Raw genomic sequence first — 13,779 nt, forward strand, 5'->3', positions numbered from 1 at the left:
CCAACTCTGTGCATTTTAAACCTGAGTTAGGAGTTATATTCCTTGACTATGAAGGTGAAGTAAGATTTCAGAGAATGTCAGAGCTGCATCTATGTCCAGTTGAGGTTGGGATGTAACCTCCATTATAGCTTTCGTTTGGTAATGGCATAAGCTCGGTGAGTTAAATGTTTATTCAAATTATATGGAATTATGTGTATATATGTATATTGTATATGTTTACATGATTTGGATGTCCTCTAATATGGTTGGTTTTTGTTTTTGGTCAATCATGTACATTGGTCTTTAGATTGAGATTCCTCCACTCCGTCGGTCGGTTTTGGATCCGAATTTCGTTGGTTTTGTTTCTTTGGTTTCTTTGTTATGCCGGGAGTATGGGTACTACTTTGTGTGGTATGCCGGAAGCAACGATGGATGTCAACAGCTTAGATGAAGAGGGGGAGCCGGTGAGACATTCGTGTGTTGTACTCATTGTCCAATGGTTCGGAGGGGCATGAGTACGGGACTCGGGCATACCTGGTGGGTCCCTGCTAGTCCTTGATATTCTATTTGGTTATGCATAGAGGCTTAGGCATACCCGGATGATAATTGTGGGATCCCTGCTAGTCCTATGCATTATGTTTGATGTATTGTGAATATATGATATGTTGATACATTTGTTATGATTGATTTCTATGGAACTCTTGCGAGGGGTAATTATATATGCCATGACTAATGTTTTAGAACGTGTTTACCGTATGACATCCTTGATAAGATAGGATTCTTATAGATTGATCATTGAAATCGTTATTGTTGATTTATTATAGTATGCCTTTGGTTCGTTTTATTACCATATATATATATATATATAATGCTAATATTCTTTGTTTAGTTCATTTAATTCCCTTGCTTATTCCGAATTCTCCAACATATCTTCTTTTCAGGAAAAGAATTAGACAAGAGAAATGATCGGGTGAAATAATTGATCCTGTTGAAGTTGAAGAACTTGATCTAGTTTTTGGTACATGATTTTTGATTTTTGATTTTTTTTGTAATATTTTGGCACGAGCACACACACACACACACACACACATATATATATATACAAGTCTATTTAAGGAAGAACTGATTAGTTTGTGATAACTGTGAGATCCAATCTCAACCACAATTCAATTGATAAATTAGGAAACTAATATTTTTGGTAATTTGACTTAAAATTATAATTGAATGACATTTTAGGTATTTTAATTTTTTTTTATCTCTCCTCTCTCTCGTTCTCTTACCTTCGGCCTCCGACGAACATCATGTGATACACAAAATACAACAAGATACACAATGTGATACCCAAAACACACCAAGAAAACTTTGAGACCACTATAATACCAGTTGTGGTACCACTGTGATACCAGTTTGTGGTACCACTGTGATACCAGTTGTGGTACCACTATGATACCAACTATCATATGGACAAAAATGGGGCTAGCTGTCGAGAATGCTCACAGGTGGGTGTTTAGTGGTCGATCATGGGAGACGGTGTCTTGGTCATACAAGATGATCGGAGGAGGTCACCGGAGTGGTGATGAGTGCCGAAGAAGGCCATCGGATATGGTCCGTGTGTGTCAGTGTGTGTGTGTGTATATACATATATTAAATTAATTAAACTAATTAAAGTAAATTGGAATATTAAACTAATTAAAGTAAATTGAATAATCAACATAATTTAGTAATTTATCCTTTGTTTTATTTTAGTAAATTACATTAATCATCTAAAATGATTGGTTCATATTAGACCTCACAGTTACCACAAACTATCTAGTTTTCATTTGATTAGGCTATATATATATATATATATATATATATATATAAATCATTCCGGATAGTTATATCATGTCGCGGTTAGTTTAGGTTCATTCGGTTTGTAAGTAATTAATAATTTTGGTTGTGTTTGACTTTATTTGGTCAAAACATTTGATCATTTTTTGGTTTTAAACTAAAGTTTGTATCCTGTACGTTTTGGAGGTTTAAAATTAATTTTTTTTGGTGATTATGGGTTAATTGGACGTTTTATAACTATGATGTTACAAATTAGTCCATTAAAGCCGTATCATACGTAAGAATTTCCCCGGTAAGCTACTAACCGAGTATGAATCATCATGCTCAACTTACCGGGTAGAATCTCGGTCCTTCCTTATCAATCTTACTAGGTAAGATTTACAATTTTTATCATGTTCATCCGGTATAGTAATGTGATTGTGTGTTTTAACAAGTTACACCCCTATGGTTATATTGATTGCATTTTTAATGAGTTCGATCCTTAAATAAATTAACGACTTAAAGATTCTACTCATCTTAAAAGTACAAGATATAATCCGTTAAATTTTCAAAAATAAACAAGAACCGTTAAAAACATATAATTACAAGGACTAAAAACGTAATTTACTCAAAATACTAAATTTGCCATGGAGAGGCGTCTGCTAAATCAGCATCCGCAAATCCAATAGGGGGATTGCAATCCACTTTCGCCATGGCTGCTCTAACCTTTGCTCACAACATCCTTCTATCCAACCCCTCTTTCCTCCGTCACTCAACCAAAACTGGCTTCACTACCTTCTTCTCTGTTTCGTCACCTTACTTGCGCCGATATAAATCCACTCAGACACTAGTTGCTTCTTCAGTCCTTGAACTTGGTGGAGTTAAAATTTCCAAACAAGGTATTGCTTCTCATCCAATCGCACTTTAAGATTTGGGTATTTTTCGTTTTGTTGCTTTCTAGGTTGAAGTATTTTGTAATTTGGCATATTTTGATTTGTTTAATGCTATATACACGCTGATTTAGCCGGATTGTTTTGTTTTGATGGTGGCGAATTGAAGATTTCTTGTTTGATTTCATCTGGGATTATGATAGGGTTATGTCATGTTTTTTCTTCTTCTTGCGGTGTGCAGATGTGATGGGTTGGGTTGGGAGGTTTGAAGCCACTACTTCAGTTTGGAAAAGCATAACCCATTCAACACTTCTTAAATTTATAACCCAACCAAACCCAATCCATTACATGTTGGTTTGTGTTGGTGAGGTTTTAGGGTGGGTGGTTTGAACATATGTCTAATAAGATAATTATATTACAATGTCAAACCAACAAAATCAAATATTAGTGGTTAATACTTAACCATTCAAAAATATTACAATCATCTAAGTTTATGTTTAATTGTTTAAACATAAGTGTCGAGATACATATTATGATAAGAATGTTGAATTAAAATGACTAATGAATCAATGACGGTTTTCCACTTCTCCGACCAATGTTGCATTTGCTTTGAGTTTGGTCATGCTGACTATGGTTAAAAAACCGAAGTTATACTAATTGGAGTATTAGATTAGTAGAAGTTACTTAATGAGCTAGAATATTAAATTGTTAATGGACCAAGTAGTCATGTTAGTAGACATTTAATAGTTAGTAATACAATTTTTTTTAATTATTATAATTTTGTCGGGTTTGGCTTGGTTTGACATGGACCTAACCATAAGTCATACTCATAACCAACCCTAGTCACATCGGTTTGTATATTTTATAAAGCAATTAAACCTCCATTTTGATTGGGTTGGGCTAGTCTCTATTTTTTGGGTTGGTTTGTGCTGGGCGGGTTGGTGGTTTGATCGGTTTTTTAGCACCCCAAGGTATCATGGTAATTGGATTTTGATGTGTATATTTTTCTGTGTTTGATGTAATACTGGGTAACTAGTTATGAAGAAAATACCCTGCTAACCCAACAATCTTCGTTTGGAACATTACTAATGGCATGATTTCCTTATATGGAAACTTTCATCCTAAGAATCATCTCCTTGCCACTTACAAATAATTTATACGATTGATTTTGATCAGCAAAGTTTTGTCATTGTTTAGGACATTCTGACTAATAGGAGAAACACTTTAACTAAAATGTGAACATAGTCAAAGGGTGCACTTTTTACTGGACGACGAGAGTATGGAGTAATTCGTAAGAGAATGCTTTGTTTGTTTCTGAAGGTAATTGGTTCTGCTATTATTGTGGTTATCAATTTGTTATGGGGTTATTAATTTGTTATGGTTCAGAAAAGAGGTAGGCTTTAAAATGTCTAGCTTTAGCTTTTCAAACTTCACCTGGATATTTTATTTGTGTGTGTTTCAAGAGAGAATTGATCATTATCCAAACTTCATAAAGAGTTACTAAGGAGTTACTCACACTAAGTGTCAGTTTCTGCAAAATGATGTCAATCTTAAATCTACCACTTCTAAAAACTGTGATTTTTGCTTATTTTTAGCACCCTTTTGTGGCACTTCTTTTTATGGTTTTTCTATTAAGTTGGGTCTACATCAATTCAAGTTCAAAGATGGGTTGTTTGACTCTAAGAAGTTGAACATGTTTAGTTGATATTAACGTCCTTCTGTTATAGTACTGCTTTTTGGGTGGATCTTTTTATTATCAAGTCCACTGTTAGCTGTGGAGTTAGAATATATTGATGCTACTCTTTTCAGTTTATCTTCTCATCTAGTCTCTATTGGTAATCTGCAATTCAGATGTGGTCAGGGACGAACCAACAAATAATGTCCCGGATCTGATATTCACTAAACTCGGATTGCAACTTCATAGAAGAGATAACCATCCTCTTGGGATCCTCAAGAATGCAATATATGAGTATTTCGACACCAACTACAACAATCAATTTCATAAGTTCGATGATCTCTGCCCTATTGTTACCATTAAAGAGGTATGCTCTTAAAGTTTGCTTTATACCTTTGAATGGCATGTTCTGCTTTTGTCTTCTTGAAGAACTTACCTTTTTGTGGCTTAACTCTCCACTCTTCTAATTTGCTAATAGGGCTTATGAAAGTTTTTGATTCAATATCATGCACTCCTACAGTTCATATTTATCTGCTGGTGGTCTTCTTTATCTGTGTTTTGTTGCCAAAGGGTGAGTGATGCAGGGTAGAGATGTAGAAGATACTGGCTTTATAGAGGAAAATGAAAGGAAACAGGTTTTTGCAACTTCACAACAAAAGTAACACTAGGATTTGATCTCTTGAGATTCTCACTGATATGAACCTTAGACATAAGCACAACATCTAAGGCAATTGCTTTCATAATCAACAAGAACTCTTAACATATGTTATTCGGCCATCTAATAAACATTCTTATGGATTATATCTTTGTTATTTGTAATGAAGCTAAAAACTAACAATACCAGGGCTAGTAGTAATTATCCAACAATAAAGCTGAACAACAGATCAACTAAAAGTAAAGATAAACCTAAGGAATTTTATCTAATTTACCTTGGAGCTTTATCATTGGGATAGCTACTAGTTGTGTTATTGTTAGTCTTTAACTTCATTATAAATAAAGATGCGTTGCTTCAAAATGAGTATTATATAGTAATAAAATATATAAGAGCTTCTCTTTTGATTTTGTGAAACGATCACCTTAGGTGAGATGCAATAGGTGTCTTGGGTGTGAAAAGCTCAATAACGATCTCTTCTAAATTTTCTTTCATTGAAACCTAGTTCCTTCACTGTTTTTAAGAAAACACGTCTCTCTTACATTTTTGACCTCTTGTCATTTAATTTCTATACTATTGAAGATGATATGCTCCTGTATGCACATTATTTGTACTTGTTGAGGAGGTACATGAAGGGTAAAGAACAAAGGAAATAACTAATGAGGTTGTTGGGCTATGATAGTTTAAATAGATGCCACTAAATCAAGGATTCCAAAAACATGTTGCATGCTTTGAGATTGAGCTTTTGCAGTTGGTGGTTTAGTGGTGATCGATAAACAGTTGAGAAGGAAGATAATATTGGATCCTTTCTATATGCTCTAATAACAGTAACAATGTAACGAACTTGTAACAATGTATTTGCTTACTTGAAGTTATTTGCCTGGCAACTGATGCGGTCTTAACACCTTTCTAGCTACTTCTGGGAGTGTTAGGTTATCTTAAAATACTAGCTAGGTATTTGCAAGCTAGGTGATCATGATAGCAAACAAAAGAATAAAGAAGCTCTTATAATTGACTTCTTGATGAATTGTTAAAAGTTCGGATTTGCTTCCTTATAAGTACTCCCACTTTCTTCCATTGATTTGGAACCAAAGTTGTGGATTTCCTGAAATATGTAGGTGTATCATTGTATGTTGTACCATAGACAGATGTCCTTGGTTAATAACATTCAAATGTAACTAAATCCTTTTGCGATCGAGATACTTTTCAAGATGCTAAATATACCTTGTAAATATCGAAGATTGTTAGAATATGAAGGGTATAAATTTTTTACTAGATCTGATCCATCAGCTTTGGACAACGATCCTTCGATAAATCCAATCTTGTTTTTCACTGAAAGAGCTATCATCGTTGACCTGCTCCACGGTGGATAGTTTTCATCATTCACTTGTTCCAAAGCCAAAAACTAATCCATAGTAATCAATGTGATGTAAAAAGAAAGGATCTATATTGGATGAAGAGGAAATATTCAAACTGGCTGCATCTGTTGGAGGCACCATATCGATTGGTATGATACAATCAGTAATACCAAAGCTTGAGCAGAACAGAAACGTGTTCTGCTCCGATACCATGTTGCGCATTAAAACAGAGCATGAAGGAACAAAGCATAGCAGGAGAGAAGAAGAGATAAAAGAGTTGTAGAAATTCTCATTGATTGAATTGCTTCTGCCAGTGCAGGACTCTATTTATAAGTAAAAACGGTAGCTAACAAATAACTTCCCAACCGACTAACTACAAGTTATTACAAGAGCCGTGAATAATTGGGAATTAGGGGTTCTTGGAATGAGAAGGAAGTTCATTTTTCAAGTATTAAGGTTTCGCCTGGTTTCCTATTTCAATGTATGCATTCGTGGTGGCAGTATTTGAGGTATCCCACACGATGGCTAGTGCTTAAAGAAAGATGCCTTCCATGCTAGTTAGCTCTATGTGTGTGCGGATGCCTCTTTCCTAAGCACAATTTATTATGTCGAATATTTGTACTATTTCTCTCTCTCTTACTCTCAATTTATATATGCGTTTCTGTGTGTATATGTATGGAATGTATCATTTTTCACATTGTACATAAATCTTCTCTCACTCAATATGTCTTCCCTCACTTGGACTGCAAATGCCTTCATTCTTGATTTAATTTTTGATTGTTTATGCAAAAAGTAAGGGTACTATTAGCTCAAAATGTAATGGGAAAAAGCATAATTCATGGGAATGTACTACCCACTCGTGGGAGATATATGATGAGATGGTTTCACAGCAGCCATGACAGAGGAAAACAGAGAGGAATAGGATGCGGAAGGAAGAATGACAGGGATATCTGTGAATGTTTCTTCTTGCTTTCATTCAGTGATAATAGCTATTATATAGGCAGCTCATAATGAATTCTCAACAGAAAGTTAGTGGCAAGATTGCCAGCTCATTAGCTATACCACCACTCACTCCAAAGAGACTATTCTAACTTCTTCTTAGGTGGCGTTTGTTTTTTAAGAGGTGCTGAAGTTTGAAGTCTGAATTCACTTCTGAATTTTAAGAGGTGGTGCTGAAGTCTGAAATCTGAATCAGTCAGACTGTTTGTTTTTACGTCTGAAATCTGAATCAATTCATTTCAATTAAATTTAACTGAAATATCCAATCATTTAAACGAAATTGGTGTTCAAACGATCCAAGCTCACAATGGAAATCAGAAGTGGAATCACTGTTAACATCATGAACTTGATTATGATCGTTTCCAATGCCTAATGTTTTTCCATTTCCAATGAAGGAAAAGGGAAGATTGAAGAACCCTAGCTGCTAAGGAACTGAAAGCCCCTGTTTACGCTTGGTTGGTTTAAATACCCATAAATGGTTTGGATTTCTGAAGATGGAGATGGAAAAACATTAGGCATCTCGCAACACTGCCCTAAAATTGACTCGTAATCGAATCCTTCCAATGGCAACCCTAACAACGACCTCCCCGTCGTCCTCTCCAACGCCTGCCGTCGAATCGAAGCAGCCCTAAGGCAGTCCCCAAGCTTCGATTCCGAAGGATTGAACGAAATCGATGCCGAAAAACCCTAGGAGGTAGATGAAGGAGGAGGCAGTGCATCCGATGCTTTAGGAACCGGAGACGGTGATCGATCGACGATACCGACACCGGAGTGGAGAAAGGGTGGGAGGTGGTGCCGGAGTGGTGGCGGGTGGAGGTGGGGTTTAGGGAGAGAAATGGAGGTGGTGGAGGAGGGGAGCGGGGAGGAGAGGGAGAGGAACATGGCGGAGGGTAGGCGAGAGCTTGAGGCGACGCGATTAAGAGGTTTTCAGACTGCATTTTACCTCTAAATAATTCAGATGAAATCAGATGTTTTAAGCACTTAATTTAAAAAAAAACAAACGCACTTAATCCCTCAATGTCTGACCGATTCAGACATAAGAGGCAATTAAGTGCTTTTTTTTGAAAAACAAACAGCACCTTAGTCTCTCTCCTACTCAAGCCTAGTCCCAAAATTTGGCTGGCATTCTGGTGGTTTATATGGTTCTTCTTAGCCCTGAATTTCCCTCATATGGCCCAATATTGATATTGTGACTTGTGAACCTTATACTTGTACTTGTTACCAAGAAGCATGAACATGTTTTGGTCCTTCTTTCCCTGGTTCAGGAACAGGGATGAAACAAGACTGGACTCCCTCTTGCACAACACTCTAAAATCTTGCACTAGATATTTACTGTACGTAAGTAAAACTCATGGCAAGGTTCCAAAAGCTTATTCCTTATTGTTGTATGAACATGTTGTATAACCTTTGAGGTGTTATAATTATTCTCTTTTATGCTAAATTCACATCATAGTGCGTCCTCTTTGAACCCTTGAATGTAGTCTTTGAGTTCAAGAATACCCTTGGCTTCCCAGACCTGCTTCACTATCTAAAGACTCGATAATGTGTTCTATTTCGCTATCTACAAATTTGTCACAACCTTCTTTTGAGAAAAGATTGTCATGCACCTACTTTGATAAATTCCCATTTGCATCCTCATTATCTCATGGTATGATCCCAAAAGTTGTTTTAATTTGTAAGAAATCTTCACTATTTGTGAAATCATAATGAATGGTCTCTTGCCTTCAGAAACCCTCTTGCGAGCTTATCTCAATGTCTTAAATTGTCACTGGCTTTTTTTTAGCCATTTAGTTGAGAGGGATTAAGGGCCAATTTTTGTAGAGTCTTAGGTAGAGGCAACTGCTTGGGTATACGCAATTTTTGCCAAGCATAGGTGCTAGGCTCCTAAGGCTCAAGGTCTTAGGATTTTCTAAAGTCGAGGCTCATCATTTTCACGAGGCTCACTAAGGCGTAGGGCCTTGTCTGAGGCTCCTTGTGGGCCTAGGCGTGCCTCATAAAGAGTTACTAAATAGCTAGTCAAACCCTAATATTAAATTTTTCTCATCTCCTCACTTTTTAAAAGAACAGTTATTAAATAGATGACATAAGTCAAAACCTAATACTAAATACCCAATCCTTAGAACTTCAAGCCTCCTTCTCTATGAATACCCAGACTATACAACTTCTTCTTTATGACTCACGCTTTCAACCCTTCTCCCTTCTGCCTCTATCGAAGTACTGTTGGTTGCTATATTGGAGGCTTGTACTTGCTGCATACTTGAGTTGTGTGTAACCGAGTGTGTGTCTATATATCTATATTGATAAGCTATGCTATTACTGCGGTCAGAATACAAAATATTGGTCAGGACCGATATTCGATATATCGGTCCAAAATAGCGGTTAATATAATATTTCTTAGAATTATATATATATATATATATATATATTATATGTATCCATCCATAAACATATCATATGATATGCATTAATTAGAGTTTAGAAATATAGTTTCAAAATTTAAACATCACATCATCTAAAGCGTTCAAAAACGCGCTAATCGCAAGGAATAGGTTCGGCATCCGAGTCAACATCATCCAATACATTCACTTCTTCGTTTAGGTTAGCTTCCCAATCTTCCACTTCTTCCCCTCCATCTCCAACATGATGATGATGATCATCATCTCTATAGCGTTGCCTTTTACTTCTTGTATTTGGTCCAACTTCTTCATTACCTCCCAATCTTGCATCCACAAACTCTTGGAGCTCAACGTCGGTTGGAACCACCCAATCATCATTTTCTTCAATATCTCTCAAGAAAATAGGATTTGAAGACTTGTTATCCTTAAGAGATTTGTAGCGCCTCTCCAATCTTTTGTTATATTGAATGAAGACAAGATCATTCAACTTCTTTTGCAAAAGGCAATTTCTCTTCTTACAGTTCAACTGAAATGATAATTGATAAATTTAAAACCATAACTTGAATTTAAGTTTGATTTGAGTTAATATATTTTCCATAACAAAGAAAACTTACATGATCAAATGCACTCCAATTTCTCTCACAAGGAGAAGCGCTACAGGTTTGGCTTAGAACACTAATCGCAAATTGTTGGAGCATGGGTGTGTTGATGCCATAAGAACGCCACCATACATCTACGTTTTATAGGTATATTAAGTTAATAAAAAACACAAATAAACTTTTGCATATGTATATATGTATATATATATATATATAGTATGATTATATCCTATTATCATACTTACGTGGTGCTACTTTAGCTCTTGCAGATCCAAATTGCCCTGATGTCTCGACATATTGATTGAGTTCCATCCGTAAAGTATCATTTCTTTCTTCATCACGCACAAGTCGGTCAATTGCCTCGTATAGTCCCGTCTTAATGTATCTATTATTCTCAACTTCCGAATCTTGTGCATAATAAATGGCGGGGTTGAGGTAATATCCGGCTACAAATATACTAAAAGTTAATACCAATAATTGTATTAAATTTAAAAATTAAATAAATAAAACATAGCAATGTTTTATAAATTATACCGGCATGCAAAGGATGATGAAGTTGGTCACTTCATCGTGCTTGAATCATTGACCACACTTTAGTGATCAGTCTTTCGTGAACGGTGCTAGTCAAGTTCTTAATTTGATCTTTAGCTCTCTCCATAGCATCGTATATATAGCCCATACACGGCTTCTCCCCCGTATCAACCAACCGAACAACATCAACCAATGGTGCCAATACCTGACAAGCAAGATAATTATTGTCCCAAAACTCTTGCTTAGCTGTTATTCATTTAATTCTTTTTCCGATGGCTTTCTTGGCAAAGTCACTCTTCCTCCATTGTTCAGAAACAAATAGCACTTGGAGATGATGCCGATTCTCATGGATGCTCTGAATGGTGTAGAATTGTGTTGCGAACCTTGTAACACATGACCTATGCATTTCTCTATTTTTAGTAAGCTTTCGCATCATATTCAAAATCCTTCCGTGGTTATAAATATAAACCACTACCGCTCTCGCATCAACCAACACACTTTTAATCTTTGGAATTTTCTCTCCGACATCTCTTAGCATAAGATTCACGCAATGTGCTGCGCATGGTGTCCAAAACATCTGAGGATGTTCTTCCAAGATTTTCCCGCAATTTTTAAGTTGGACCCATTATCGGTGACAAACTAGTATAAGTAAAAAACAATTAGTCACTAGTCACTACTTCAATATATATATATATATATATATGTGTGTGTGTGTGTGTGTGTGTGTGTAGAATAATGTTAATACTTAATATAGTGTTACCTGCACGATGTTCTCCTCCCCGACATCCTCTATAACCTCATTGATCACCTGTACAATTAATTGAACATTTTTCACATGCTCCGATGCATCAATTGATTTCAAAAAAATTGTTCCTTGTGGACAATTGACCAAAATATTGATCAAGCTTCTCCCTTTCCCGTCTGTCCAAAAACCGGACATAATAATGCATTTACTCTTCTTCCAGTGTGAACGGAAGGAATCCACAAACTTGTTAGTGTCCTCAAGTACATCTTTCAACAATGTGACACGAATATTATGATAACTTGGAGCCGGCATGCCTACCAACGATAGGAATAAAGTTGATACTTAGTAATTAACCTTTGAGAAATATATTCAAAATTTGAAATGGTAATTACCTCTTCCATACTCTCTAACCGCATTTATGAACTTTTGAAAGTTCTCATCTTGCACGGCATTGAACGGCAACCCAACCGAATATGCCCAAATCGCAAACTCTTTCCAAGCGGCCAACTTTAACTTCTCTTTGATTGGATTGTTTCTATCTAAAGTGGCTTGCTTTATCTTGGCATAATCGGGCTTCAACATTGCATCAAGAGGCCCGCGAACATCACTAGCGGGCTTTCTTTTCAAACCACGAGGTGGCATTCCGGCTTGTGCTCATGCTCTTCCTCCTTCGATAATCTCTTTTCCATCTACTTCTTGCTCATCCTCATCAATATCATCGATATCATCAACTTCAACCGAATATTGTCGGAGGATTTCTACATTTCTATTTCTTTCTTTTTCTTATTATTTTCACTAATTGATGCTAGAACTCTTTTTTTGATGTCGTTACTCACATTAGGACAACCAATCACGTTACCTCCGGTGTGAGTAAGGTGTTCTTTCAACCTAGTGATCCCCCCACTGATTTTTTTATCACATAAAGTACACCATACATTTTTTTTTGGTTGGATCTTTCCATACCCCCCCATTCCCAAGCCATATCGCCATTGATGCATTTTGTACCCGCTTCTGATGAAGTAGTATTAGTAGTAACCGGGGTCACAGATGCCCTTGAAGATTGACCCCCTTCTCTACTTTCCATTGCTTTTTTTAGTTAAGCTTTAACAACAAAAATAAGTAAATTATGGTAATTAAGTTCTGACCTAGTCAAATAAGAATAATTAAGTGAGTGGGTGGGTGTTAGGACTTAGGAGTTAGGACATAAGAGTAAGACCTGGACCAGGAACTGTTGGAGGCTGAATTGAGGGAGTCACGAGGAGCCAGAACTCAGGAGGCTGTGTTGAGGACGAGGAGAGGACAAGGACCAAGAATCAAGATTAACAGTTGCTGCTGAAGTGCTGTATCAATTATTCAATAGTTGTGGCTGCTGTTGCTGTTGGTTGCTGTTGCTGTCAGTTGTATCAACATTCAACGGTTGCTGTCGGTTGCTGCTGTGGCTGTAGAACTTGGTAAGTAGACTAGAGGAGACCGAGAAAAGAAAGAAGCCAAACCATGAGAAGTCGTGAACTCGTGTCTATGAAGTCGTGAAGATGAAAAGAAAGGAAGAAGACCGTTGGTGTGAAGATGAAGGAGACGTTAGAAAAGAAGTCAGACTTTTAATTTGAGACCTAATATATGTGACCAAGCCCAAAAAACTAAGCCCATGAAATAACAAAAGCCCAAATAATTGTCTTATAAAAATCGGGATATCTGACCGATATATCTATCAGAATATCGGTAAATATCGGGAAATTTCGGCGATATTATCGGGACCGATATTTTGACCGATATTTCACCAGCTATTTTTTGCTCAAGTCCGATATCCGATATATCGATGATATATCGCGATTTTAACAACATAGTTGATAAGATGAGCCTCACAATCCTAAGACTCGCCCCTCATGACTGCGCCTCGTGCCTAGGCCCCGGGACCCCCTTGCATCTAAGTACACCTTGAGGCTTTAACAACTTTGATTGCCAAGTGACAATCCCTTGTGGTGATTGTAAGAAAATAGTGTCATGCTGAAGAGCTTGAACCAGTGCTTGTTGGCACTACATAAGGCCTTGAGCAGATACTATAAGGGTGCGTTTGGTTTGCGGGAATGTTTTTGAGGGATTTGGATTCCCTTGAGGGATTTGGATTCCATGGGATTTGGATTGGATT

The 13,779-nt window shown here is 36.7% G+C and overlaps 1 protein-coding gene across 1 annotated transcript in view; it reads left to right on the plus strand.

Moving 5' to 3' along the window:
* The first annotated feature begins 2,463 nt into the window (after positions 1 to 2,463).
* Positions 2,464 to 13,779, plus strand: part of LOC112515253 (phenylalanine--tRNA ligase, chloroplastic/mitochondrial) — a 17,277-nt gene continuing 5,961 nt past the window's right edge. The window contains exons 1-2 of the mRNA XM_025121954.1: positions 2,464 to 2,687; positions 4,530 to 4,720. Of these exons, the coding sequence (XP_024977722.1) occupies positions 2,501 to 2,687; positions 4,530 to 4,720 (378 nt within the window). The 5' untranslated portion in view covers positions 2,464 to 2,500. The remainder of the gene's footprint in view (positions 2,688 to 4,529; positions 4,721 to 13,779) is intronic.

Source organism: Cynara cardunculus (genome assembly GCF_001531365.2).
Source record: "Cynara cardunculus var. scolymus isolate 2C chromosome LG 7, CcrdV1, whole genome shotgun sequence".
Classification (NCBI taxonomy): domain Eukaryota; kingdom Viridiplantae; phylum Streptophyta; class Magnoliopsida; order Asterales; family Asteraceae; genus Cynara; species Cynara cardunculus.